Source organism: Amborella trichopoda, chromosome 2 (genome assembly GCF_054954075.1).
Source record: "Amborella trichopoda isolate Santa Cruz 75 chromosome 2, AtrichopodaSantaCruz75HAP2 v2.0, whole genome shotgun sequence".
Taxonomy (NCBI): Eukaryota; Viridiplantae; Streptophyta; class Magnoliopsida; order Amborellales; family Amborellaceae; genus Amborella; species Amborella trichopoda.
The window spans coordinates 3706949-3734673 of NC_142337.1; the positions used below are offsets into that span (position 1 = coordinate 3706949).

At 34.9% G+C, this 27725-nt stretch overlaps 1 protein-coding gene across 1 annotated transcript; it reads right to left on the reverse strand.

Moving 5' to 3' along the window:
- Positions 1–919: 919 nt before the first annotated feature.
- On the reverse strand, positions 920–22970 carry LOC18435895 (3-isopropylmalate dehydrogenase 2, chloroplastic). Its single transcript, XM_011625718.3, has 11 exons — positions 22479–22970; positions 14308–14437; positions 14013–14124; positions 13060–13135; positions 12061–12149; positions 7251–7337; positions 6556–6672; positions 4518–4625; positions 4374–4427; positions 3415–3567; positions 920–1509 (listed from the first exon to the last, which is right to left on the reverse strand). The coding sequence occupies exons 1-11, from the start codon at positions 22696–22698 to the stop codon at positions 1429–1431; spliced, it is 1227 nt and encodes a 408-aa protein (XP_011624020.1). The 5' UTR covers positions 22699–22970; the 3' UTR covers positions 920–1428.
- Positions 22971–27725: the final 4755 nt, after the last annotated feature.

Here is a 27725-nt window from a genome sequence, read left to right on the forward strand (position 1 = left end):
AAAATGAAAATAAAATAATCTTTATAACAAAAGAACAAAAAGATAAAAATCAGAAGGGATTGTCCATAATAAGACATTTATCTTTTGTATTGGAAGTCACAATTATTCTTACTCATCATATGTCAAATTGGATAGCTTAAAGGTGAGTCACAAAGTTCGAAATGTTTTTTTTTTAAAACTTCATGTGACACATTTACAACCGCCCATTTTAAAATTTAAAAGATAAGAATGATTATGACTTTCAAGTACAAAAGATAAATAGTCTCTTTGTAGACAATCCCAAATAAGAATCTTGGATAGATCCGAGCCCATCAAATGTTTTAATCATCACTGCTTATGCATAGATGACATGCATATGACCATAAGAGAGGGAAATGTTTTAATCATCACAGCTTATGCATAGATGACATGCATATGACCATAAGAGAGGGAGAGTGTGACGGTACAAATAGGGAGTGGCAATGGGCCTAGTGGGTGGCCTGAATGGCTGACCCAGCCCTAAAATGCTAGGGCCTAAGTCACACAAGTACACAAGGCCTGGGCTACAATGGGGCCACCACAACCCGAAGACCAAGCCAAGGCTAGCCCTTTTGTTCCTTCAAGTTTTTTATTTTTTCATATTTTCCATCAGCTGAATCCAACTTAGCCTGCCTTGACAGGGGGCCTGGGCCCGGGCCTTGTCAAGGCCAGACTGGGCCTGTGCTAGCCCTATGGAGATTAGGGCTGGGCCTAGCATGGCGTATTGCCAACCCTTACAAGCTAGAAGCCATGTTTCAAGCTAGAGCCTAATTGTAGTATAAATAAGAACTCTTATGGAAGATATGCACTAACATGGTACACTTTTTGGTACAAAAAGGCCATAATCATCCTTAAATGTGAATTGAGCAGCTAGAAGTATATCTCATTGACCAAGCTCAAAGTCCAAAAAAAAATTCTTCAAACTTTATACATATTCCAAGATGTTTGATTTTACATCTAATTCTAAAAATATCATATAAAAAGTAAATGCTCTAAATCCATTGAAATAACAAAAGAAAAACAACTACTAGACCACCATTCAAACTACTCAAATTTATTGCACCCCAACAAAACTTAAAATTATCCAGGTCTGAAAGAACATACACTTCATTAAATTACACTACTCTCACAATCTTCAAGAACAGGAGGAGAAAGCGATTGAGATATATATATATATATATATATAGAGAGAGAGAGAGAGAGAGAGAGACAGCATCAAATAAACCCTAACCGCATGCTTTCTTCTGCTTCACTTCGAGTCCCCTGCTTCTTCAGGACACTCCATGGAGAACTTCAACTTTACAGCACCATAGTTGTAACTGGCCAAATTATGGCTCAACTTTTGGAGAGAGAGAGAGAGACCCATTTGCCATAGAAAAATGATCCCCAAGTCTGAAAACTCGGTTACTTTCAGGCTACAACAGCAGTGGGTTTTTCAGAATCCAACACCCTCAGTACTTCCTCCCCCATCCTCTTGCACCCTACCAATGTCTGATACACAGAACTGTCACAATTTTTTTTCTTTTGTTTATAGTGAAGAATGGTTACCATTTTATCTGTGAAAGAATCATTATCATTATTTAAGTTCCAAAATTAATATGCATTAAGTTTTGATATAAGTATGAATACACACGCAGGCATGTAAATCTGAGGGAGAATAAATATAGTCTTACTTTTGTATTTATTACATTTTTTTTCTCCCTACAAATTTCCTAAGATTTCTCCCTCTCTGAACTCTCATCCCCAAATCTTTGCACTTAATTTTTCTTTGATCTATTATCCCAATCTAATGATAAGGCTGTGAAAAATAAAAAACAAAAAATAAAATAAGATATCATGTAATCTCTTGTATTTTCAGAAAATAATCCATTATGAAGAAGAAATAGGGCAACGGTTTCTACATGCAAACTACTCCTAGCAAAAATAGAAAACTTTTACAATAGTATTTAGCTTATCCAAAAAAAAATTTAAACAATTATAAAAGATAAGATAGAAAATTAAAGAGTTAAGAGTTACAAAAATAATATTGAATGACTTAAAAAATAAAATATAAAATTATTTTTTTTATTCGAAACTTATATTTAAATTTTATCAGTCATTTGATCTCTCCATGCAAGTGTCATTAGTGTGTGTGTGTGCGCGCACGTGCGTGTACAGAGGAGAATAAATAGGACTTCCCCTCCAATCTCTCTCTCTCTCTCTCTCTCTCTCTCTCTCTCTCTCTCTCTCTCTCTCTGAAAATCTCTTTTATTTGTTATCTAAATCCAATGACAGTTTGCAATAAAAAGAAAACCACATATGCTTCTCATTTTTTCAATATCTCTTTCTCCTTGACATGTTATTCTATTTATCAAATCCAACAACAAATTTTGCCAGCAAAACACATCTTCTATATGTTATCCATATCCAATGACAAGCTAGAGAACAGCAACAGAAGGGGAGAGATTTGTTTTCTTTAACTATGTGTACATTAGGAAATTCAATAGTAACCATCTTAAAGTTAAAACCAGAATCTCCCATCAAATTAAGAATTCCATGACTCAAAGTAGATGGCCACCTTGACAAAACTGGTAACTATGTAATAAGAAGATAGATCTAAACTTCAAATTAAAATAAAGTTCAATATAGAAATAAAATAAAATTTATGATATTTCAATAGAACATTTAAAGTATTTATGTGAGAAACAATGGATGACATTTCAAAATAAATAAATAAATAAAAATAGTAATATCCTAATTTTTCATATAATAAGATAATTTTCAATAAGCAAAATTCATATTATTTTTCAGAGCATCGCAGACACTGTTAGCTAGTATACATTAAGTTCAATGATAAAGCATAGCATACAACTGTGTGAAGTATATGGTATACCACAAGGAATCCGCATCCATCCCCATGACAGCTAGTCATAGATTAACTGTAAGTTTCAAATATGGACATTCATATAGGGACAGTTAATCTACACCTTCTGTCAAATTGAACAGACAGCAGATGACCTAGAGATGTAGCATGTACCCTACAAATAATGGGGATATAATATGATTTCCCAAGTCCAATCAATTCACAAGAGAAAGATATTTTATAATTCTATAGACTACAGGAAAAACATAGTCCATTCGATCACCACAGTTCATTTCAATGTGATGGAGAAGGAAGACCCATCCATTTCTTCAGAAAAAAACAGAGGCGAAGCCATTAAGAAGGATAGCACCCAAATGATGGGTCTACTTCTCCACTATCACCCATAATTTCATTAGGCAATGATGACCCCAATGGGTGATGGTTTCCCACTGTCCCTTGATATATAATATAATATGCTTCCCTTTACCATCATTTGTATTTTCAAACGATACAGATAGATCAATGGTTCTTGGCCAATTGTAGTTAGAGAATACCTTTCCTGTAGAAAATAAGTCCCCTGTTCGAAACCCTTTGTTTAGGGTTTCAAGCACAGCTGTCTCAATTCTTTGGGCAGCCTGCTCTTGCCCTAGTCCATATCTCAAAAGCATTGCAGCACTTAACACAGTCGCTAATGGATTTGCCTTGTCCTGCAAAATGCCATAGAAAGAAAAGGGAAAGTGAAGAATAAGATCTTTTGCCTTTTGTACAAGAAATAGCCCTTGCTGTCGAATGTGAAATCGAGTAGCTGGGTGTGTACAACTGGACGAAACCAAAATCCAATAATTTTTTTCTCAAACACTGCAAAAACAAATGACACACCCCTAGCCACAGGGTTTTAAATCTGATATCAAAGGTAAACGGTCTTTACTATATACAATGCCCAGAGACAAACACCCCTACAAATAAAGAAATTTGTATGCTAATATATATCACATAGTGGGATATTTGTTAACCTCCACAGTTTTTCAAATGTAAATTACCCCTATCCTCTGTTGGAAGACATGGTTTAGAACAGTTACATTTTGTATCATTTTCCAAGGGAAAAACAGATAATAACATGAAAAGAATGGGCAATCGCATTGGGCTCACCACACATTTATGGTGCTGTCATCAGCCCCTATGGGGCATGAAATTTGTGCTAGCCTGACAGATAAGCCTACGATCTGAATGACATTTTTTATGTTACCCCTTGGCAAACATTGAATCTTACATCCATCCAAAAATGATTGCAGTAAAGGGCAGGGGTAGCATACATCTAAAAAATATCAAGAGGGCAGAGAAAATTACAAATGCAGAGTCCGCATGCATTACTCTCTCCAGGTAAGAGGAGTTCTAGAGATTTTCCTATAGATAAGAGAAAATGTAGAGATTTTTTTTTTGACTAAAAAATAGAGATATTTCAAGAATAGAGACATAAATAAGAGGGAAAATAGAGGTAGGTGAAGAATTTGACCTGTCCTGCAATATCTGGAGCAGAACCATGAATGGGTTCAAACAGTCCAGGTCCCTAAAAGCACAAATGTGAAGCAATTTAGATAATCCCTTAGAAGATAAGTTTGATTGACAAGAAAAGAAAATGATTGAGGTTGTACAATACCGATTCACCAATACTAGCAGAAGGCAGCATGCCAATACTTCCAGTAAGCATTGAAGCTTCATCAGACAAAATGTCACCAAAGACGTTGTTTGTTACAATTGTATCAAACTGCAGGTTTTGGACAGATAAAAAGAAAGCCAATGGAGATGAGAATTCAGTAGGCATTCACTACCCTCATCACTCCTTCCCTCCATCCAACCATCAAGGGTGCTCTCATCTTTTTACATGAAAGGATAATAGTACTTTGTGATTAACAATAATTCTTTATTCCACATTTTACAGCATCATCAAAATTGTCACCTTCTTTTTCTGTTTTACATCACGGCCACCCAACTGTTTTTTTTTTTTTTGAACCTGCACTGCCACCCAACTATTTATGCCACTCTTTAAAAATTTCTACCACATGCTCCCTGAATTATTGTGCTCCTGTGTCCATTTTCCAAGCCCGTTTCCATAGTTCTCTCTACCTTACCCCAGAATCTCTCTCCGTTATCTACCGCAAGATTTATATCTCACTTCTTTTCTTTATTGAACAGATCTCTCTCTCTCTCTCTCTCTCTCTCTCTCTCTCACACACACACACACACACACACAAAGAAAAACCCAAAATCCCCTTCTCCCATTAACTCTTATCTATCTACACCAAAATTCAAAGTATAACAAAGAACTAGTGTTGGAGGTTGCTCACTTTAATTGGAAATCCTTGTTGATAATTTAAGATGATTTAATTGCGGATTTACAAAAGAGACTAATCTTGTTCTAATTCACAAAGTGCATTCAAATAAAGGTAATGGATGATTTATTTGATGAAGCATATCCAACTCAGATATAGATCTGCCAGAAACTATGAAAAAAAATGGATACAAGCCTAGAACAAGTGTGCCTATCATAGAAAGATATCGCACAATGAACAGAAGAAGGAAGAAAAAAAATTAGAGCAAGAGCCACAAGGACAAGAAGCCATGGGGTAAATGCATGAGAGAGAGAGAGAGAGAGTGGTGGTATGGAACAGTGTCGGGAGACAGAGCAAGGTATTGTGGAATCCAGGTTGGTAGAGACAGAGATATTGGTGCTTTTGGGTTTATAGAGATATTGCTTAGCAAGTGGGCTAACAGATTTGAGTTTCTAGAAAGAGATTGTGAAAAACAGGAAAAGAGGATTTGAGAGAAGAAGATGCATTTTAAAAGAAAATCGTGTCAAATTTTAGAATATGGCACCCAAAAGCAGTGCAATTTGGAAGATATAGAAAAGAAAGGTCACAGAAATGAGGTTTCCCCTAAAAAAGACAACAATCCTTTGCAATTTGTCAGAACCGGTGTCCATGATAATCTACAATGTTCTCTTAAAAGGGATGGTATAGTGTCCAAATCATGTGGACCCTCAAATGGTTCACAAGCACCCTACAACAGTTTAGATTAGAAGGAAGAACATGGATGGTCATGATTGTATCTAGTATTTAATTTTACTTTTTCTTTTTGCGAATTAGATTTACATGAATTTCAGAGATGTGTGCCCGAAATCTAGGTGTAACTAAACAAAATTATAAATAAATTAATAAATGACCAAAATACCCCTAATGGTTTAGGAACATTTTAGCCAATTTATTTTTCACTAATCATTTTTTTATATTTTTTAGGTGAACCTGATTGAAAAGTGTGATGCCCAATATTTCAAATTAATCCAATTTGTAGAAAAATTATTAGAATTAAAACATCATTTTGGTCAATTTATTTTTTGCAAATCATTTTTTTATATTTTTTAGGTGAACCTGATTGAGAAGTGTGGATGCCCAAAATTTCAAATTAATCCAATTTGTAGAAAAATGATTAGAATTAATACATCATACCGAATCGTGGCCGTCCACTTTCTTCCTTTCTAATCTGAACAATTAAGAGCGTGCTTGCTCATCAAGCAATCAGATCATGTGAATGCTCACTTTCCCTCTTCAAAATGGCAAGCATTATTTTGTAGTTTTGACATAAAAAATTTTAAAAAGAAAATAAAAGGTGATAATTGAATATGTAGGAATTAGGAAAACCTGCTTAGGATCACGTATAAGTTGCATTGCAGCGTTGTCCGCATACATGTGAGAAAGCTCAACATCTGGATAATCCGAGGCAATCTTTGTCACCCTTTTCCTCCAAAACATTGATGCCTATACAAAAACAACATAATAGGATTATCATTACATGCAGACAAGCTGATGATCTACGCTACTAAGCAGGACAACAATAGTGATGACCTAAATTATGAATTGATAAAAAATAATGTGAAAGAGAAGGCTCACTGTGCATGATAATTTATTGACCAGGACCAAGAACATTTGAGGAGAACACAGGTGTAAGCACAAAAGGCAAACCAAAACCAAACTGACAAACCCTGGCAAAGTTAGCCTCCCTGTGATAGAGACTGTTTAACAAATCTGAAAAGCCTACTTATGAATGAGATTTACAAATCCAACATACTGGAAATGTCCCCACAATTCTCCAAAAAAACCCCAGAATTTCTTCCCAAAACCATTCCCAAATTAAGATCAGTTATGAGAGTATGATCAGTAAGTAAAGAATGAGCACTATAGCAGTAAGTTACTATATAATACCAGCAGCAACAGTAATAAAATAAATTTAAAGAAAAGGGAACTAAAAAACTTTACAAAAAGTATGATAATTACAATACCCTCAGAACAGAAACTTAGCAGAAATGCAGAGGATTTTAAGTAGTTCCTCCAATTACCTCCAGCACATTAGCCTTGTCCACAGAACAAAGCTTCCCTCGGCGTTTTCTAGCAATCTCAAATGCAACCCGAGCAATACGATCAACCTAAATCACATAATTCCATTAACCACCTTCTTTGTCAGAAAGATGAGCACTGACAATCCGGATATCAAATTTTTATGGCTAAAAAATCTTGAGGAATGATCCGCTTGGAATCGTTAGGGCATAACACAAAGTGGACCACATGCTCAAATTCCATTGATGTACCACATATTCTAATAAGATGCTTGCAAACATGATAAACATATTACTGGGACCAGCAGGAATAAGAAAAGCAGCTCCATCCCAATGAAATTGACAAAACAAGGTCCTCATATAAATTCAAAAATATTTTGTGCACCTGGCATCTGCTGTTTTTACATGTAAGAATTTCTCTTAATGCAGCACTTCCTGATATGAAAAAAAAAACACAATCCCTATGTACAAAATGCCAACATAACCAATAGGTTCAAACAAGTAATTAACAAAATATGCAGAACTCATAAATGATATAGGAACAATACAAAGAGCATTTGACAACATTATGGCTTAAGATAGTGCTAAGAAAAATGCTAAACAAATAGTAAGTAAAGCTAAACTTAAGGCATATGATAATCTATATAACAAACTGAAAACAAGATAAAGTGAAAAAGATGTCTTCAAATTGGCAAAAATAAGAGAGAAAAAAATGTAGAGATCTAAACCATATTAAATACATTAAGATTGAGGATCAAAAGGTCTTCGTAAAGGATGATGAAGTCAACGAAAGGTGGAGAGTTTATTTTCAAAAATTATTAAATGACGAACACAATGAGAACATAGCGGTAGAAGGACCTCTTAGTATAAATGAGGGCAGAGGTCATAGATACATTCATAGGACTAAGACGACGGAAGTGAAAGAAGCTTTGACAAGGATAAAGATAGGAAAGGCTTTAGTACCAAATGGTATCCCGATAGAGGTTTATAAGTGCATAGAGGCCATTGGCATTGACTGGCTGACAAAATTGTTAAACAAGGTGTTGAGAACAAAGAAAATGCCATACGAATAGAGGAAAAGTATTGTGGTACCTACTCACAAGAACAAATGAGACATACAGAATTGTGTGTAATATCAAAGGAACAAGCTTATGAGCCATGTGTTACGCCGACCAAATACAGCACATATTAGGAGGTGCAAGGTAGTTCAAATAGAAGGACTGAAAAGGGCAGGAGGTAGGCCCCAAAGGATGTGGTTGGAAGTAGTCCGAAAAGATATGGAGACTTATGGCCTCACTAAAGGGGTATGACCTTTAATAAAGCAGAATGACGGACCAAGATCCGTGTAGCCGACCCCAATTAATTGGAAAAAGGCTATGATGATGATGATCCCTTAAGACAGTGCATCACATATTTGCTGGAAAGTAGGTCAGCAAAACTGATGTTGACAATGCCTGCAGCTCGAATTTCAGAGACATCCATGGTAAACGAAGCGTTTTGAAATCTGCATACTGAGCCGAAAAAAAAGACTCTACAACCTAAACTTAGAGCTCCATGTATGGTGGAACTATGTTGAAGAAAAGACGCAGAAAGTTTTATAATAACCGCTAAGTGAGTGATTGATGGAGGGCAAGATTATCTTATTATTAATATTTGCTTAACTTCAAAAGATGTATATTTTAATTTTAGTTTTAAGATCTATTTTATGGTTTTTAAGTTTTTTTTAGGGATTCTAGGGTTTTTTTTTTATATTTTTTATTTACTATTCACTGGTTATTATCCATACATACCATTCATGGGAACGTGTTAATATTCACAGGAGTATTTCTAAAATTTTAGTATTGTATAGGGATATTTTAAAGCTTTAAATGTTTAATTGGGTCTCAAGTTAATTTTATGATTTCATAGGCTTATGAAAGGTTGGATGCCAAATTTTAGGAGGCTTGCGTCATTTGGAACAACTTTCATTTTGTGAAAGAAGAAAATTCTTCTTCTCTTGGCTTGATTTACAGTCATGTTTTTTTCTCCATAATTGCTTATTTTATTTGTTCAAGGTTTAGAAAAAGAGTGGATTTAATCTCCCACATTTCCTTCCTGCACCAAGTGGCATCAGAGCATGGTTCGAAGACGATTAGAGATTGTGATGGCTGGTCATAGAGGTCTCAACCGTAGGGATGTCAATCTAATGCAACTGAGCAAGGAAAACAACTTGACAAAGAGGGTTATAGAGCTCTATTGCTACACAAGTCAGGCCAACAACAACATGCCCTAGACGAAGAGGAATCTAAGATGATAGATTTAAATCGTGAGAGTTTTTATGGAGAATGGCATGAACCAAAGTCCAAGTTTGAGTGGGAATGGACTGATGGAGTGTCAAACTACATGGATCAGTTCAATGCGCGATGGCATTGACAAGATAATAATTTTGAAGAAGAACTTGAGTACAAACTTTTTCACCACCGAACTCCACATGAAATGTCAAGTGAAGAAGAAAGTGATAGAAAACCTATACATGGGGGCCATCACTATATAGTTTTCTATTTGAAAAAGGACAATATTGATTTTGACGTAAGTTGTATCCAAAATCAGCAAGCTGTAAATTGGGATTTAACTCCAATCTTCAATGCATGCTCAAATGGAGAACAAGATCATGCAAGATATCCCATCTGTGATAAAGAAAAAAATTTCGTGGGTGAACCGATCTTTGACGAAGAAAAATATGAAAATCTAAACATATCAAAGATGTGAAACATTTAGAAAATTTAGGGCAATGGAATCAAAGTAGTGAAGTGGAAGCACGGTCGACTCAAAATCTACAAATTGTGGTCCTTGATTCAGTGAGTAATTGAAATAAATATTGAAAAAACCTCTAAAGACCATAAAATTGAGTTTGGAGTAACTTACATGATTTTCAATGAGAGTTCAAGGATAGTCGTACTTGATAAATTTATATTGATTCCTCAATAAACATACAGGATCCTTTTCTAAAAGATTTATTCTTACCACAAATAATCTATGAGCCAGCAAAGGAGTAAAACGTTGAAGAAGGTGGTTTTGAATCTTTTGATGCTGAATTCATCTTAGCACACTTCAAAACTTGAGGACGAGCTTTCTCCAACAAGGGGAGAATGACGGAGGGCACGATTATTCTTATTTTTAATATTTGCTTAACTTCAAAAGATGTATATTTAAATTTTAGTTTCAGGATCTATTTTAGAGTTTTAAGTTTTTAGGGATTCAAGGGTTTTTTTATGTTATTTACTATTCACTAATTACTATGCATAGGGGTAATTTAGAGTCTTAAATGTTTATTTGGGTCCCAAGTTATTTTAGAGTTTCATAGGCTTATAAAAGGTTGGATGTCAAATTTTGGGAGGCTTATGTTATTTGAATGAATTTTATTTTATGAAAGAAAAAGATTATCTCTCTTTGCATGATTTAAGCCATTTTTTTCTCCATTATTGCCGATTTTACTTGTTCAAGTTCAAGAGAAGGGTGGATTTAATCTCCCACCTTTCCTTCATGCATCAATGATGTGTACAGCATTGAAATTCCATTCAAACAAGACATATGATGAAAAGAAAAGCTCCCACTATGATCAGTGTGAGTTTGCTAAAATTTCAAAAAATATCTATTTCAAAAATGCAGCAGCAACAGCTGCTGTTTCAACCCAGAAAACAGGCACCTTTCCAATAAAAAGACAAAAAAAAACACTAGCTAGTTGCTATGGACAATTGCAACACTCCCAAACACTAGCTAGTTGCTATAGACAATTGCAACACTATGTCCCACATTCGAATCCTACTGCTGACGTACCAAAAAAATTAAAAAAAAAAAAAAAAGGACAGCTGTGGACAATAGAGTTTTGTCAGTTTAAAATTCAAAAAATTACTAAGTGATGATGCCCAATCTGTTCAGGAGACTAAAAGTGATTATCACTGGAACAATCTTGTCAAAGCTGCTTAAGAAAAAAAGCCCACTCCAAGGATTGAGGTGACACTTAAGTACTAAATAGCCAAACAGTGACTCAATTATCTATATGAAAGCTAGCATACGTCCAACTATTCACTTCATGAACAAAAATTTGCACAAAACCACGAGAACTTGTCCTTGGAACGGTATTCTGAATGACTGCAGAATTAATGATTTGGCATGCACATTCAGACTGCTGGGTATATAAAGCAGGAAAAAAGACAAATAGAAACACAAGAAATACATTGTTGCCCATGTAAGGAAAGAATTTTCATGTGAGAGACCATTGTTTCTGCATGAAAACAACTTTGAATAATGAAGTTAATGAAAATAGTCCAGGAAATGAGCATTGCTCAGTTTTATTGAAAGACACTATAAAAACGTGCCCCTTGGCCCTTTGGCCTTGCAAATATATAGTCTGAATGAGGAAATATATGAGTCCAAGTTTTCACATCGCATAAACCAGCTTTTTCATCCTCTCATTTTAATAAACCAGCTGTTTCTGCATTAAAACAATTCTTAGTAATGAAACTAATGAACATTGTCGAGGTAATGAGCATTGCGCAGTTTTATGGAATGACAATAGAGATGTGCCACTTGGCCTCTGGCTGTACAAATATGCAGATTGAATGAGGAAAAATATGAGTTTAAGTTTTCCCATCACATAAACCAACTTTTTCAGCCTCATTTTTATAATTTTTCATAATTCCTCCTTTTCTATAGTTTCTCATACAAAGCAGCTTATACCTAATGGGTAGCGCTTAAGTACTTGATTATGTAGACACAACTGCATTGTGAAATTTCAAACATGTGGAAAACAAAATAAAGAAAGCAAACATACCTCAGAAGAAGAATACACCTCTGTGTTGAAGCCTATTTCTTCACCATTGTCATTTGTTCCAAAACCCCTTGGCTTTCCAAAATAAATTCCTGAAATTAGGCACGAATTGAAAGAAATGAAGCATCAAAGGCAAACCACAACTGCGTGCATACTCAACCGTAAAGCAATATCCAAAACATTTAGGAAGTAGTGCAAGCGGGCTGGGCCAAGGCTGACCGCAACCCACTGGGATCAAAGGGCCCTGACCCAGACCAGGACCAGTCAGGCTCGAAAAACTACAGCCCGAGCCCATCTGGATTTCAAAAAAGAAAACCAAAACCCAGGCCCATTCAAGCCATTCAATATTTCACTCAAAACAAGGGTGGAATAATAAAGAAATTAAGGGGTCATATTTTCATAGAAAATTTTTTCATATAAAAAGAAACATGAGTCCATAAGTTTGATTATGAAATATAAAAAAATCAACAAGTCCTGTTTCAATCACATGCACCAAAATTAATTCGAAAGAGAACAGAATCTGATAAGTTTGTTATTTTCCATATAACCATATAAAAATAAATAATAAATCAAAAATCAAAAATAAAAAAGCATAAAAAAATAAAATAAAATAAAGTAACAGTTTTTAACTTTCATTCTCATATAAACACTCTCCAATGTCTCACATAGTAATATTTACATAATTTATGAAAGCTACCTAAAGTACATTATGGAAATTACATAAATAACATTATTTATGTGTTATATTACATATATTACTTTATGCAACTTATATTACATTACGTACACTTATATGTAACTTGCATATGACAAGGGGATGTCAGGCCTTAGTTCTACGGCCCAGGCCCAGGCCCAGGCACAGCCATTAACCTCACGGGCCTTAATTTAAGGCCCGGTGAGGGCAACCCATGTAGAGCCAGGCCTGCAAGGCCCGTGCTGCTTGCAACTCTACATTTAGGTTCAAATTCCAACAAGTATAGCAAAGATTCAACAGAGTCTCACCTCCAGTGAGTTCTCTTACAACCATTATGTCAACTGCTTCAGCAATCTCCTTTTTAAGTGTTGAAGAATCAGCTAACTGGAACAAGATGGAATAAAATTCACAGTTGAAGTAAGAGAAATTACAGATAACACAAACAACTCTATGTCAAAAGACTCAGATATTTCAAAGTGGCATGCATGCTGAAAGGGCATTGTCATTATCAGAGAACGACATAGTTGTCTTCTCCCAAATCAAACGAAATTAATTTCTGGATACCAATTTGCATTTCATTAAACATGATAATAGAGCTGGCAGACAATCTGAAGTATCTGATTCAACCTAGGTTTGCTTTGGACCCTTCACAAAGTTTTACAGTCTATGAACAAAAGGTGTGCATTAGAAAACCATGTGTAGTCTTCATAAACCAATGTCATTTTTTCTTTTTAGATAGGACAGTGCCCTTTTTGTCGTATTTTGATCATCCTTTTTTCCTTCTGATAGTCAACATAAGACAATGACGTACACATCAAGTCACCCATTATAAAACAAAAAGATGTACATATCAAGTAACATGAACATATATAGAAATTCAAAACAATGAAATTTAAAAGAAACAAAAATATTCATTTTGTTTATCGTCAATTCATTTATGACTCACTTCTAACTAGTTACACAACAATGAAATTCAAAAGAATTAAAAACATTCATCATTTCTGCGTGCACATAAAGAAAATGCAAATCCAAAAAACTCCACACAGTATCAAAATCAGAGGTCAATAAAATAGAACTTATGAAAGAAAGGCAATCCCCAATGGCAACACACATAAGATATTCGAACTCTCAAGTCTTTATTCTAGCCAAATGAAGAATCCAGGTGAATGATAACAATTGCATACGAATGAACAAGCACCTATAAATACCAACTTCATTACTTTTTACAAAGAGGCATAAAATATTTATTGGAGTGAAGTACTTGTGGTAAAACAGTAGCAGGGCGTAAATTGGCAAACACTCCCAGACCAGCACGTAGCTCAAGCAACCCTGTCTCTGGCTTCAAGTGTTTCTCATTCTTGTCCCATTTGTACCTTCACATCCAATCAATCATCAAAGACATACACATGCACTTGTGGACAGAAATGAGATTATACTCAACTTTTGATTAATGAGATCATATTTGATTTTATATCAAAGAATAAATATCATACATATAAAGTGAAGCCACATGCCAGGCAAACAGAAAGACAAAGCATATCCAAACAAACTGTTACCCGCCAATTGCTCCAAGAAGCACAGCATCTGACTGTCTAGCAGCAGATAAAGTTTCATCTGGCAGAGGAACGCCAGTTGAATCTAATGCTGCTCCCCCAAGAAGCACTTCATGGAACTGAAGTTGGATTCCTGGAAACAACATGAACTGTAAAAAATACGAGAACCGCATATTCTATGTTGCACTTACAATAGATTATAAGCAAGCAATGATAGAAGACATTGTTAGGGTTTGTGGCCTTTAAAGGCCCAGAGATCTTGTAAAAAAAATTGTTTATAGTGATTTGTGCACTTCAGTGGGAATATACTAGGGCTGACTAACCTAGGGTTGGGCAGTCTATGGCCTGGATCATGTCCAAAACCCTTATCCCTGGATATGTGGCACTATCATTGAGAGTTTATATTTGGTCATCCCTTGTTGAAGTCGGGGAGATGCCCTAGGCCGTTGTTTATAGTTCAGGAGAGTTGTATAGCCTCCTGTGTGCGGAGAAAAGGCCTGTGAGCGCGAGCGTTCCTCAACAAACGTTCCACATTGCATGTACATATGACAACCAAATATTGGGAAGCAACCTATATAGAGGGACACAAGTACATGTGAATAGCAAGTGCCCCCTTGCACTATAGCGATGTGTACATTTGACTTGCTCTTAAGTGGGAAACTGTAATCCACATGATACGACCATGGTTCTACTGTTTATAAGCTAACTTTGACGGGCCAATCATGAGCCCCTGCACTTGAATGTGGATCATGAGTTTCGTTGGGTTGGTTTGAGAAAACAATAGTGGTTCATGGATGCTGGTACACATGTAGTGCCCTGATATTTACTAGTTATTTGACCCAGGGGTTTAAAAAACGGATCGGTGCCCTAGGATCAGGCACCCCAAAAACCCATCCAGATCAGTGAATTGACGTTTCGAATCGAGAATCAACCGAATTGGTCGGATTTAACCTTAAAAAAATCCAAAAAAATATTAAAAATCATTGTAAATGTTGTTTTTTAGGAATCCAATAAGAAATGAGGGAACTACATTACTAACTTTCATTTTTTTGCATCAATATGCAAATATTGAGATGTTCTTTCCTTGTATGAACTACTGTTAACTATTATTTTATTTTTATTTTTTTGATAATGTTAACCATTAAATTTACATCACACAAAAGAAAAAACATAGAAATATCATGGATGAAGTATATAATCATATATGGAATATAATAAATTAATAATACAAATAAATTAATTTATTACTATAACAAAAATAATGCATTATATACTTTATAATACAAATAAATTAATAAATAAATTACAAGATTTGGTTATCAATGTATAATTATTATTTATAACTATGATTTAAAAAATATTAAAAAAACACTTCCATATCATAAGAAAAAAATAAAAATAAATTCCCTTATAAATTTCAATATTATGACATTACAAAAATATTCAAGAAAATATTTTTCACCTAAAAATAGAAACTAACAATGTCATAACTCAAAAAAACAAAATAAAAAGAAAAAAATTAAATTACATATCATATGTCATAGTATTTTACAAAGTACAAGATACTTCCATGTTAATTTCATACCCTAGCATTTATACTATACCCTAGTGTTTGTAAAATGCTTTGTATAAACATTAGTCGAAGAGTTCAATGGCGCTAAAATGTCATAGCATTTGTAAAATGCTTTGTATAAAATGCTTTATACAATGGCGCTACAATGTTTACCTTACTAAGAGTTCAACATTAGTCCCACATCATTGTCATTGAAGCCTCATTGCAGCTATAAAACGTAGAGAGCCAGTGATCGCTATCATATGATGCCCCGCGAGAGAGGCATGGAGTTGTGGATGTTACGTACGTGGCAAGACATGTGGAAGGTGGCTTGTTGTTGACACATGGCTACATTTTAATGTTAAGGAAACCATGAGAACCGGTCGAAAAGGCCGTGTCACTATAGCAACACGGTGAGAACCGGCTGAAATCGCCGAGTTATTGTTACGAATTGGCGGTTCTCCTCTACACACGCTTAATTTCCGGTACAAAATGAGAATCGGCATGGGATAACCGATTCCCGAGTCGAATCAGCCGGTTTCGTGCCGACTCTGCGATTTTTAAACCACTGATTTGACCTATAAGGTACCTATCCACTTCTAAATTGTATTTATGTGTTTTAGATGTCTGTGAAACTCCAGAAATACGGCAAATTTTGGATATTTCATAATTTTAAAATATTTTTATTTGCTTAAAAACAGCAAAAGGGCATTTTGGGAATTTTAAAATTTTGAGGGTAATTTGGAAATTTACAAATTGGTGTGGGACCCACGTGGAGGGGCTAAGGGCCCAGCCACATACATGTGGGCTCCACATGGGATGTCACATGGGGCCCACCAAGCCACACATCCCTCATTATGAGATGCCCCAAATATTTATGGCACATGTTTTTAAATAAATATTTTTAATAATGAAAAAACAAATTGTGAAAGCTGACCTTCAATAGTAAAAATATTATGGTTGAAATTATTTCTTTCAAGAATATTTTCTAAAAGATTTAAGGGGATCAAGATTTTGATCATAATTTTATTTTCAAATTATCCCTATGTGAGATAATAGGAAATCTGGAATATTCTGGATTACTCTGGAATGTTCTAAAAGATAAGATTATGACAAAATCTTGATTATTTTAAAAGTGGATATGAGTCAAGTATCAGGGGATAAGGTTTCTAAGTATTTACTCTAGATCATGATGGCTAATCTTGGAGATGAATGGCTCAGATTAAATCTTCTCTCTCACCTCATAGATCACCTAATAATCCTAGATAATGTTGAACTCCTAATCTGACTCGGACACCCTAGGCCCTAGATTCCTATAAATAAGGGGGGTCTCCCTCATACATCAGTTTTTCTCCCCTCTCTCTCTCTCTCCACACCATTCTCATATCTGTCTCTCTCTAGCTTCTCTCTCTTTCCTCTCTAGAAGGTGGCACGCCACCCGCCAGCTGGTATGGCATGCACCTCAAAGAGAAGTCAAGGAGGGGGGCATGCCCAGTCCTCTTGTTTTAGTTTTGGGGATGTGGCCCCTTGGCATACCCAACGTAAAAAAACGGTTCTTAGTGGAACCCTAATTGTCACCCTAGCTCTCTCGCCCCATAAGTTTAGAGGAGTCTCAAAGGTGCTTCTTAGTTTCAAATTGGTGGATTCATCAGGTTCTAGGATCCAATGCGTCATCGGTCAGGTGATCGGGTATAGGATGTGCTAAGTCCTAAGGGTAACCTTAGCCAAAAGTTAGTCTTCCAATATTTATTTAATTTTAGTTATTCTTGTTCTTGGTTATTTACTTCTTAAAGTTTTTAAGTTTTGAGAATAGGGTTGGGGTCGTGGTGATAGTACCATCGTGCCCCAGTTGAAGGTCACAGTCTCCATTCTCATAACACATTCAAAGATCTAACTATTTCCAAAAATAGGTAGGGGCCTATATTGCCCATTGATTACCTAAAAAAAAGTTGTTAAGTTTTATTAAGTTTGAATAAAGTTTATTTCTAGCTGAAAGTTATTAAGATCCAAGATTGTAGTAGGCCTCTTTTATTGAGATTAGGGCACCTGTAAATAAAATTTCCAGCAATTAATAAAAGAAAAGAAAGATTTCTTTTTTTTAATTTACGACTTGGAATTCTACATTGCCACTTCTTTCAAACACCAAGTCAGGTGACTGCCCCAATTGAAAGGTTATAAATTCTTTGTAGAGTACCAAAAGAGGGAAACCAAGATAAGTTTTTTCTAACATTTTCAGCAACCCTAAGAACAAGTAAAAACATTAAGCTATTGCAAAATTACTACGTAAGGAGTAATTAGCACAAGATGTCCATGTTAGGCCCAGGCAGCTCCTAGAGGCTAGGCGAGGCGATAGGTGCCTTGTGGAGCAAGCCAGCCCTGGGCAAGTGCCAAGAGCCCAACTTAGCCCAAAAGCCTTTTCTTTATGAAAACGAATTCAAAAATCTCATTTTGCTGAAATTTATTCAAGATTGAGAAAAAAAAAAAAAAAATTGAGAAATCAAATAAAGTCTAAATGTCTAAGAGTTTTGGATTTGTTTCTTTGTCAAATATCAAGAGAGGTTACAAGATGAGATTTTGGGTAAATCTAATCAATATGGTAAATAGGATTACTGAGCTTAATCATTTTTTGTTGAATTTCTTTATATTCAGATCTTCCAATATGTCATCTCCAATTCTTGTGGTAGTGGAGACCTGGGTAGGAATATGGTCATTGCTGGAATAAGCATGATCGAAATAAAGTTCATTGCACTTATTGCTGTCAAGGTACAATATGGGTTTATTAATAGATTTAGAAAACACCTTGCCAGTGTTAAGGGGGATGTTGCTCCGTTTAAAAAAGTTATGGCAGACAAGCAGAGTTGCAAAGGAGATAAATGAATGTATAGCTGCTGAAAAAAGAAAACGATTGCAGATGAGGAAAGCATGGCATAGTTGAAGATCGAGGCTAATATGTTTGGTGATGATGAAAATGATGAAGAAGGGGGAGACTGATGTCGATTCTTCTCGAGGTAGTAAGAGATGATCAATTCATATGAAGAGGTAAATGAATGTCTTATTTTTGCCTAACCACAAGGCTGCAATAAATGATAGGGAGAAAGTGGTCAAGGCAAACTATTAGTGAACACAGGTTTAAGAAGAAAACCAAGGCTGGGTATGTTAATATATAGCTCAGTGGATGCATCAGGCGGGCGTTGCTTGTAACGCTCTAGCCCAAAAAGCTTCCATAGAATGCTAGAGCCTATTGGCAAGGCCCCAACCCTTTATGAGCTTAGGGAGCCACTGCTAAAACAGGAGGTATAGGTTACAAAGGAGTACTTCATGACCCTCGGAAATGCACAGATGCAAAATGAGTTTACAATAATGACAAATTCATAGAGTCATAGGAGCAGAAGTGTAATAAATTTGACAGTGAATTTCCTTTAGGTATAACATTCCCAAGATCCTTGATGCTTCTACTGATTTTAAAATTAGTTAGACTAAGACAGAGTATATGAAGTACAAATTTAGTAAAACAATATGAGTAGAGACGAGGAGGTAGTTAAGATTGATGGCCATGAAGTACAAAAAAGACCACACTTTCGATATCTGGAGTCGATAATTCGAGAAAATGGAGAAATCGAGGAAGATGTCACACACAGAATTAAAGCTGGGTGGGGGAAGTGGAGATGTGCAACTTGAATCTTATGTGATCGCCGCATACCAATGAGGCTGAAGGGCAAGTTCTATAGGACAGCGGTGAGACCAGCTTTGCTTTATAAGGTGGAATCCTGGGCAGACAAAAAACAATATACCCATAGAATGAGTGTAGCAGAGATGAGAATATTGAGATGGATGAGTGGCAAGACAAGAAGGGATAGAATTCACAATGAATCTATTTGAGAGAATTTAGGTGTGGCACCAATAGGCGATAAAATGAAAGAGAGTAGACTTAAGTGGGCTGGCCATGTGTGGCACCGACCAAGTACAGTACCTGTTAAGAGATGCAAATTAGTTCAAGTGAAACGACTGAAAAGGGCAAGGGATAGGCCCAAAAGGACGTGGTTGGAAGTAGTCCAAAAAGATATGGGGACTTATGGCCTCATTTGAGGATATGGCTTTTAATAGAGCAGATTCATGTAGCCAACTCCAATTAATTGGGACAAGGATAGAATGATGATGATGACATTATATCTTCTCTTTGATCAAATAGGGCATTAAGGAGGTTGGAGAAGACCATGTTATATAAGTGGTCATCACATACATGGTTGTAGCCAATTGCCCACTGCCACTGTAATGAGCCAACAGCGGCCTTTCGTATTGTTAAATGACATGTGCAACACTCTGTATAAACCTCGTGCTGGACTTAGCATGATGCACAAAATCACCAAGAAGAAGGAGATATAAATCCCAATATTTACCGCCCCTTTCCTAACTCCACAGAGCATAATGGTTTGGAGAAACAATTGCGAGCTACGTCAGAGGATTTATTAATTGCAAGTGATATCCAAGCATCCTCGAGAGAAGAGGATATGTTATATTGTTTTGTCAGTATATTTAGAGTGGAATAGCATACTCACTTAAGGTAATCGGACCCTTGTTCAGAGTATTGTGCTTCATGGATAGTGAGGTGAAGTATACTATGGGCAATATACATGACACATAAGCCAAAGCACTGACGAATGCGTAAAGCACGTATAGCCAATATGGGAGATTGTAGAGTGTAGACACCAACTAGGATCAGCAGCTTCATCAGCTCTTGCATGCAGCTGGGTACTGTTTGAAACCAAAATTTATGCAAAATTGGATATTAGGATGAATGATGCAATTATGTGTAGCATCGATGAATGTATTGAGAGGCTCCAACTCGATGCCAATATCCAAGATAAGATATCTGACTTTATACAAGTGTGTATTTACGACTGTTTCGCAGGACATGGCTTTGAGACGAAGGTTAAATCCAATCCGGGCAGTCCTGATTTCATGCTTAGTTACTCATAAATATCGGCACTTTATGTATTATATTTATATGTAAATTTCAACATTCATATAACTTTGATAACTCATAAATTCCAACGCTTTACATATTATACTAATTATATAATTCAATATTCATAACTTCATATGTTGTATGCAATATTTTATTAGTTACATACTTACAAGTTAATATAAAACAATGCAGGCCAATGATGGAGCCAACATAGGAATAGTGCCTCCAACTTACAATAGCTGGTCATCCACATATTCAACTCGACATGTGACTCATCAGGTTGGAAGTGCTCTTCGAGTTCATTTGAGATGGTAATTCATATTTCCAAAATTTATTAATTAGAGGCTAAAGGAGAACTTTAGTAAGTTTACTAAGATGTTCCCATTGCTGCAAAGAATATAGATGAGACTAATGACTTGTTGGTTGATCCTTATGCATAAGAGGTCTTCCCTAAAGAGGGTGTTACTTGGGATGTGGTTGAGGAGGCCTCAACGTTGGCTGCTAACCCTAGGAAGACTGCTAGATCAACTATTGCGCCTAGACAGAATGGGGGAAGGGGGGATAGAAGAGGAGGAGCAATAAGAGGCCAATTCAGAAGAAACTGAGGAGGAGGGGTATTATGTTGAGGAGGATGATGGCTTACAATCAAATGAAAGTGTTGGGCTCAAAGGCAGTAAAGAATATAAAGATTAAAGATGTCGCACTACTTTCATTTTGAGTATTACTTGTTATGTATCAGTTCTCTACATTGTAGGATGTGTACTTATATAATTTGAGTTTATGGCCTCAAACATGAGCCATTAGCCATGGGGAATTCGGAATGATATTATCTTGGTAGTTGTGTCACATTCATGAAATGTCATTCAACAATTACCTAGTTACTCTCAAATTTTGACTTTTTCCTATCATTTAGATTATTTATGTTCAATTGAGTCTACATATACCTTTTATAAACATATTTTTAATTACATGCATTATATGTCCAATAATGCATTTGTATAACTTGTCCCATATATAATTATATATGTGAGGTTGGGGTCTAGCATCAACGAGCACACTATTGGATAGAAACCCACTCGTGCAAGAATTCCACCAATCATTTACACTCCAAAAACACATTTGACGTAACAGTACTTCTGAGCAGCATAGATCCTCTATAGTTCAAGCTCAAAATTGATATGCACTAACAAACACAAAACTTGATGTGGACTGAAGCCTACGCTTCAGGTGTACTTTGAACTAATGTGCTTCATGTGCTTCCTATACAAAGTTGTTTAGACTGTCTCATATAGCACAAGTTGCACAACATTAAGCTTTCCTTCATAATTTTATAAGTTTCTGGTTTCTCGTACCAATAGTTCAATAGTGTTACAACTTGCGCTAGAATGCGCCTGGTTACCGTGACAAATGCACAAAGCCAACAAAAAATAAACAAAAAAAGGACAAAGTTTCTAAAAATTTACAAGCATGAATCCTGGCATTTCACCAGAAAGCCTCGAGAAACCATTCGCAACCCGAAATGGGCTCCATTCCCATCAGTTCCCAAGTTAACATTCACCCAAGAGAAAAACACATTCCAACCCATCAAACACGTAAAAACATAGAAATTAGATGCCAATAACCTTAAAATACTGAAACTGCAGAAAACTGAAATACCTTCTTGAGAGGCGACTAGCTGTAGGGTTTCCTTTGCTACAGAGATAACCTCGGGACCAATCCCATCACCCGGAATAAGAGTGATCTTGTAAGACTTTGGAGTAGATTGAGAAGCAACGGAGCACATAAACCTGCTGTAATTTCTTCTAGGGTTATGGTAAGGGTTTCTTGATGATTTATATGGTTTGAAGAGAATTTGCAGGGTAGATGCAGCCGCCATATTCCAGATCTCTGAAACTGAAGGTGTAGGGTGAGCCAAAATGATTTAAGGTAACGTTTTATACGTGGATTTTTTGCACGTGCGAATCTGGTGATTTGCTTTCCCGCTTTTTGTCAATTCTGTTTGAATGAACAGTGCAGGTGCGCAGTCTATTTCGATCGAACGGATGAAAAATGAAGTCACATACTGTGTGGAGTCAATTACAATGCTTACCCTTATTTTGCAGGGGCTACTTGACAAGTCAAAAATAAATGGCAAATGAGCGCGCACAAGTGGTACGGTGGGACAAAATATACCCCTTTGGTCTCAAATTGTATATCTGGTACCACGGCTCAAACAATTATTTAAATGAATTCTTGATAGAAATTTATTTGGGAAAATTACATAAATATTTTTTATATTTTTTTTATTATGAAAATATCTCAAATTTTTTGTTATTACACTTATGTTCATTTTTTCAACTTCATAACATTTTGTATAAAAAAAAAAAGACGAAACTCTCTATTTTTGGTTTTTAAAAATCGATATTTTTTTAATTTTTGGTATTTCAAACGGTTTTTGAAAAATCTAATCTCAAAAATTAAATTTTTTAAATATCAATATTATGTATACCTAAATATTTGCATTTGGGGTTAAATTAGCTTTTTGGTCGTCATGCATGCATCTACACTTGTACGTCAAGGGTTCGAGTCCTCCCATACATAATCTAATTTTTTAATAGAAATGGATGTTTTTATTTTATTAAAAAGCAAAAAAAAAAAAAAGCCCCATCAAAGAATGGACATGGCTTTTCGGTAAAATGGACTTTTTTATTTTATTAAAAAACAAAAAAAAATGCCCAGCATGGAATGGGCGTGGCTTTTCGGTGATCATGCAAGGTTTCAAGTCCTGCTATACACAATCTAATTTTTTTCAATAAAAATAGATGTTTTGTTTTATTAAAAAAAATTAAAATAAAAATAGATATTTTATTTTATTAAAAAAAGAAAACCATCATGAAATTGGTAGGATTTAATACCAAAACCTCTTGAAAAAAAACATATAATTTAACCAATACACTATTTGAGTAATAATAATAATAAATACGTATCATATTATATATATATATATATATATATATATATATACCTTCTTTTTTTATTTTTTTTAACATGCCAAGTTACAAGCAGTAAAATTCGGTTTTTCAAAAACCAAAAATGGGCAGTTTCATCTTTTTTTTATAAATAAAATGTTATGAAGCTGAACAAACGAATATCTGGGTAATAACATAAAGTTTTAAATATTTTCATAATAACGGGAAAAATAATGGATATTTGTATAATTTTTCCAATTTACTATCATGGCCCCCGAATTATCCATTATGCATATACTTACCACAAATTTAGCATTTTAGGTTCATATCATTTTTTTTTTCCATAATGACATCTTCAAGGTCTGAAATCAAGTTAAAAGTCTTCACTACGGTTTGAAGATCCAAAGCCAAAAAAATTTCGATCAGAAGCCAAGAATTTTATTATAGCTTTGGACTTTCTTGACTTTAAACTTTGAAGATCCAAAGTAAAATCTTATACGTATTGACTTTATATATTTAAAGTCATCGACTTTATATATTAAAAGTCCAAAATCGAGATTCAAATTCACTTGAAGGTCTAAAGTTAAGGTAAAAGAAATGTTCATGACTTTGATCCGATTTGTTCTCACTTGGAAAGTAAGAGTATATTGGGAAAAAAAATGTGGGAGACGACGGATATGATTTAAATATAAAATTTGGGTGAAAACTGTAATAACGGATATTTAGGAAATATGAGTATGAATTTGACAATTTTTAATGACATGAATTTTCAAATATCTTCGATCCACCATGTAAACATTTCTAAAAAATAAAAGGATTATGTGCTCAAAATTTCACACATCAGGTCCATCAACATGGTCAGTCTAGATTCACCTTGGAGGAATTTATTTGAATATTTTGTACACCTCTAAACTCAATTATTTTAGGAATAAATGATAGATTATATGGACCATGGACCACCGCCTAATCTTTTCCAATAACTAAGAGGTTTGTACATGATGCTAGCAATTGGGTTTCATACAGCATTTTGACACCTCTCCAACCGTCCACTAGTGCTAATTTTGATAGATCTTGAGCCAAAACAGCAGAATCGAACCATCCATATTCGATGTATAACTTTTGAGGGTGTGCTAGAATTTTTGATAAACTCGTATCCTAGCAAAAAAAAGAAAAATTAATGAGTAATGTTTACCTAGGGTAAATAAATGAATGCGCAATGTTCTAAATTATGCAAGGTTAGTCCTCCCATGAAATGCAATACTCTAGAAGGTAAAAACAAAAAGGGTGTGGTTTATATAAAGCTGAAGCCCTGATCAATCAAAGTATGGTGGACTTTATGTCAAAACATCATGTTACGGTATTAGTAATATTTGAGATGGCCTAAAAATTTATTTTTATTTATAATTATAAAATTTAAAATTTTGAAAATAATGTAGATCGAGTGAGTCTGTAAACACTTGAAAATCTTAAAAATTAACAGTCTAGAGTTGAAATCTATGGTTTATCATGTCCATACATCTTAAGGTTGAGATGATTGAGTTGAAGGCTTTTGACATCAAAATAACCTCTTTTAGTGAATTTTTGAGGTGCGCCTTAATTTTATTGTTTAGGTCTCACCCTTATATAAACTATTTCCAAATAAAAACCACCCGATGTTTACATATAAAAAGGAATAAGTTTATATAACTTGTCAAACTTATTCTATAGAGATGTATGACTATGACAAAAAACAATGAATTGCATGTTTTAAAAATAGTGTCTTTTAATGCATTATATGAATCATCTATTTTCAAAAAAATTAAGTGCTTATAGATATGATTGATATACTAAATAGAGAAACGAGTGAGTTTTCAGTGACAATAGGTCTACATCAGGGGCTAAGATTGAGCCCATACCTATTTGTTTTGGTTATTGACGACTTAACTAGGCACCTGCAATATGAGGTACTGCAGTGCATGTTGTTTGCAAATAATATAGATTTTATGTGATCATTGTATGCCAATGAAGCTGAAGGGCAAGTTCTATAGGTCAATTGTGAGACCAACTTTGCTCTATGTCGCATAATGTTGAGCAATCAAAAAACTAATATACCCATATAATGAGTGTAGTGGATATGATGATGTTGAAATAGATGAGTGACAAAACAAGAAGGGATACAATTTGAAATGATTACATTTTAGATATTTTAGGTATGGCACTAATAAGCGATAAGATGAGAGAGAATAGATTTAGGTAAGCTGACTACGTGTGGCGCAAATCTAGTACAACATATATTAGGAGATGCGAGCTAGTTCAAGTGGAAGGTTAAAAAAATGCAAGGTATAGGCCCAAAAGGTAAAGATTGGAACTAGTGAGAAACGATTGGGGGCTTTATGGGCACACTGAGGGTATAGTCGTTAACAGAGCATAATTGTGGATCAGTATCTATGTATACAACCCCAATTAGTTGGGAAAAAGATTTGACGATGATGATGCTAGATACATATTTAGAGCGGTTTATACCATTTTTAAAGCTTTAAATTTAATAATTGGATGTGAAAATATATATTTAGAGACATTTAAACTGCATCTTTTTACAAGATTTAGAGGTGTATACCATTTTTAAAGCTTTAAATTTAATAATTGGAGGTGAAAATATATATTTAGAGACATTTAAACTGCATCTTTTCGCAAGATTTAGAGGTCTAACTTTGGTTGTTTAAGCTTGACACCTTATACAAACCACACATATATAAAATCGTGGATAATAGCGTATGGATAATATTTGGTATATTTTTTGGCTCTTTTTTTTTTTAAAAGAAAGGTATTATGGTGAGTCCACGTACTTATAGAGCAACATTGATTTTCAAGAATTTCGAGACTCGAAATGCATCCCAACAACTTACTAAATATCCATTTCTCCCCTTGAATCCGTGAACTTGGAGCTCCAAAAGTAATGCAAGTGTGATAATCCCTGAAAATTTGAAATGAAATGGTAAAAAAAAACAAACACAACCATTATCAATGCCAAAAATTCATTATTTTTGGACTCGCGATTTGTGACAGTCAAGATGGTAGAACTATAAAATTTATAATAAAAAATCTATCTCCAATATTGATTTTAGAAGCACGGTCTCACTGAGATTGAGGAATATGTCGCACATAGAATTAGAGGTGGGCGAAGTGGAGATGCGCAATTGGAATTTTATGTCATTGCCGTATACCAATGAAGTTAAAAGATAAGTTCTATAAGATGTGGAAATTATAGAAACATGCAATTGTTTTTTGGTACAATATTTTCCTTCATTTTATGTGTACCCCATATTACTTGATCATTGTTAATGATTGAGTTTTCCGTTACTCAATCTTGTGTGATGATTGAGTTTTTTTTGTTACTCGATTTTGTTTGTTTTTTAGGCATATTAATTTGATGTTATGCATGCGTCAGTTTCTGGTGATCGTTAATTTGCAGTTGCTCAAGCTTCTTTTGTTCATTCATTGTTTTTAAGGCTTGCCTCAAGTTGTTCAAACTCGAGTTGCTCGGGAAGTGTGAAAATTATAGAAACGTGCATTTATTTTGGGTACAGTATTTTCATTCCTTTTATGTATACCCCATATTAAGAAGGTGGTTCATTGTATGTTACTTTATTTAGTAGTTAGCAATTTTTGTAACCCTGTAAATTTGGGTTCTTTATTACATCTTCAATAAGCTATGTAATACATATTCCTGGGGGCTTAAGGCTCAAATATACAAATACAAGTTTTCTCACATAAGACAACTGTGAGACCAACTTTTCTCAATGCAGCGTAATGTTGGGCAGTCAAAAAAGAATATAGTCATAGAATGAGTGTAGCGGAAATAAGGATGTTGAGATAGATAAGTGGCAATATAAGAAGGGACATAATTCAAAACGACTACATTCAAGAAAATTCAGGTGCACTACCAATAGGCGATAAGGATGAGAGATAGTAGCCT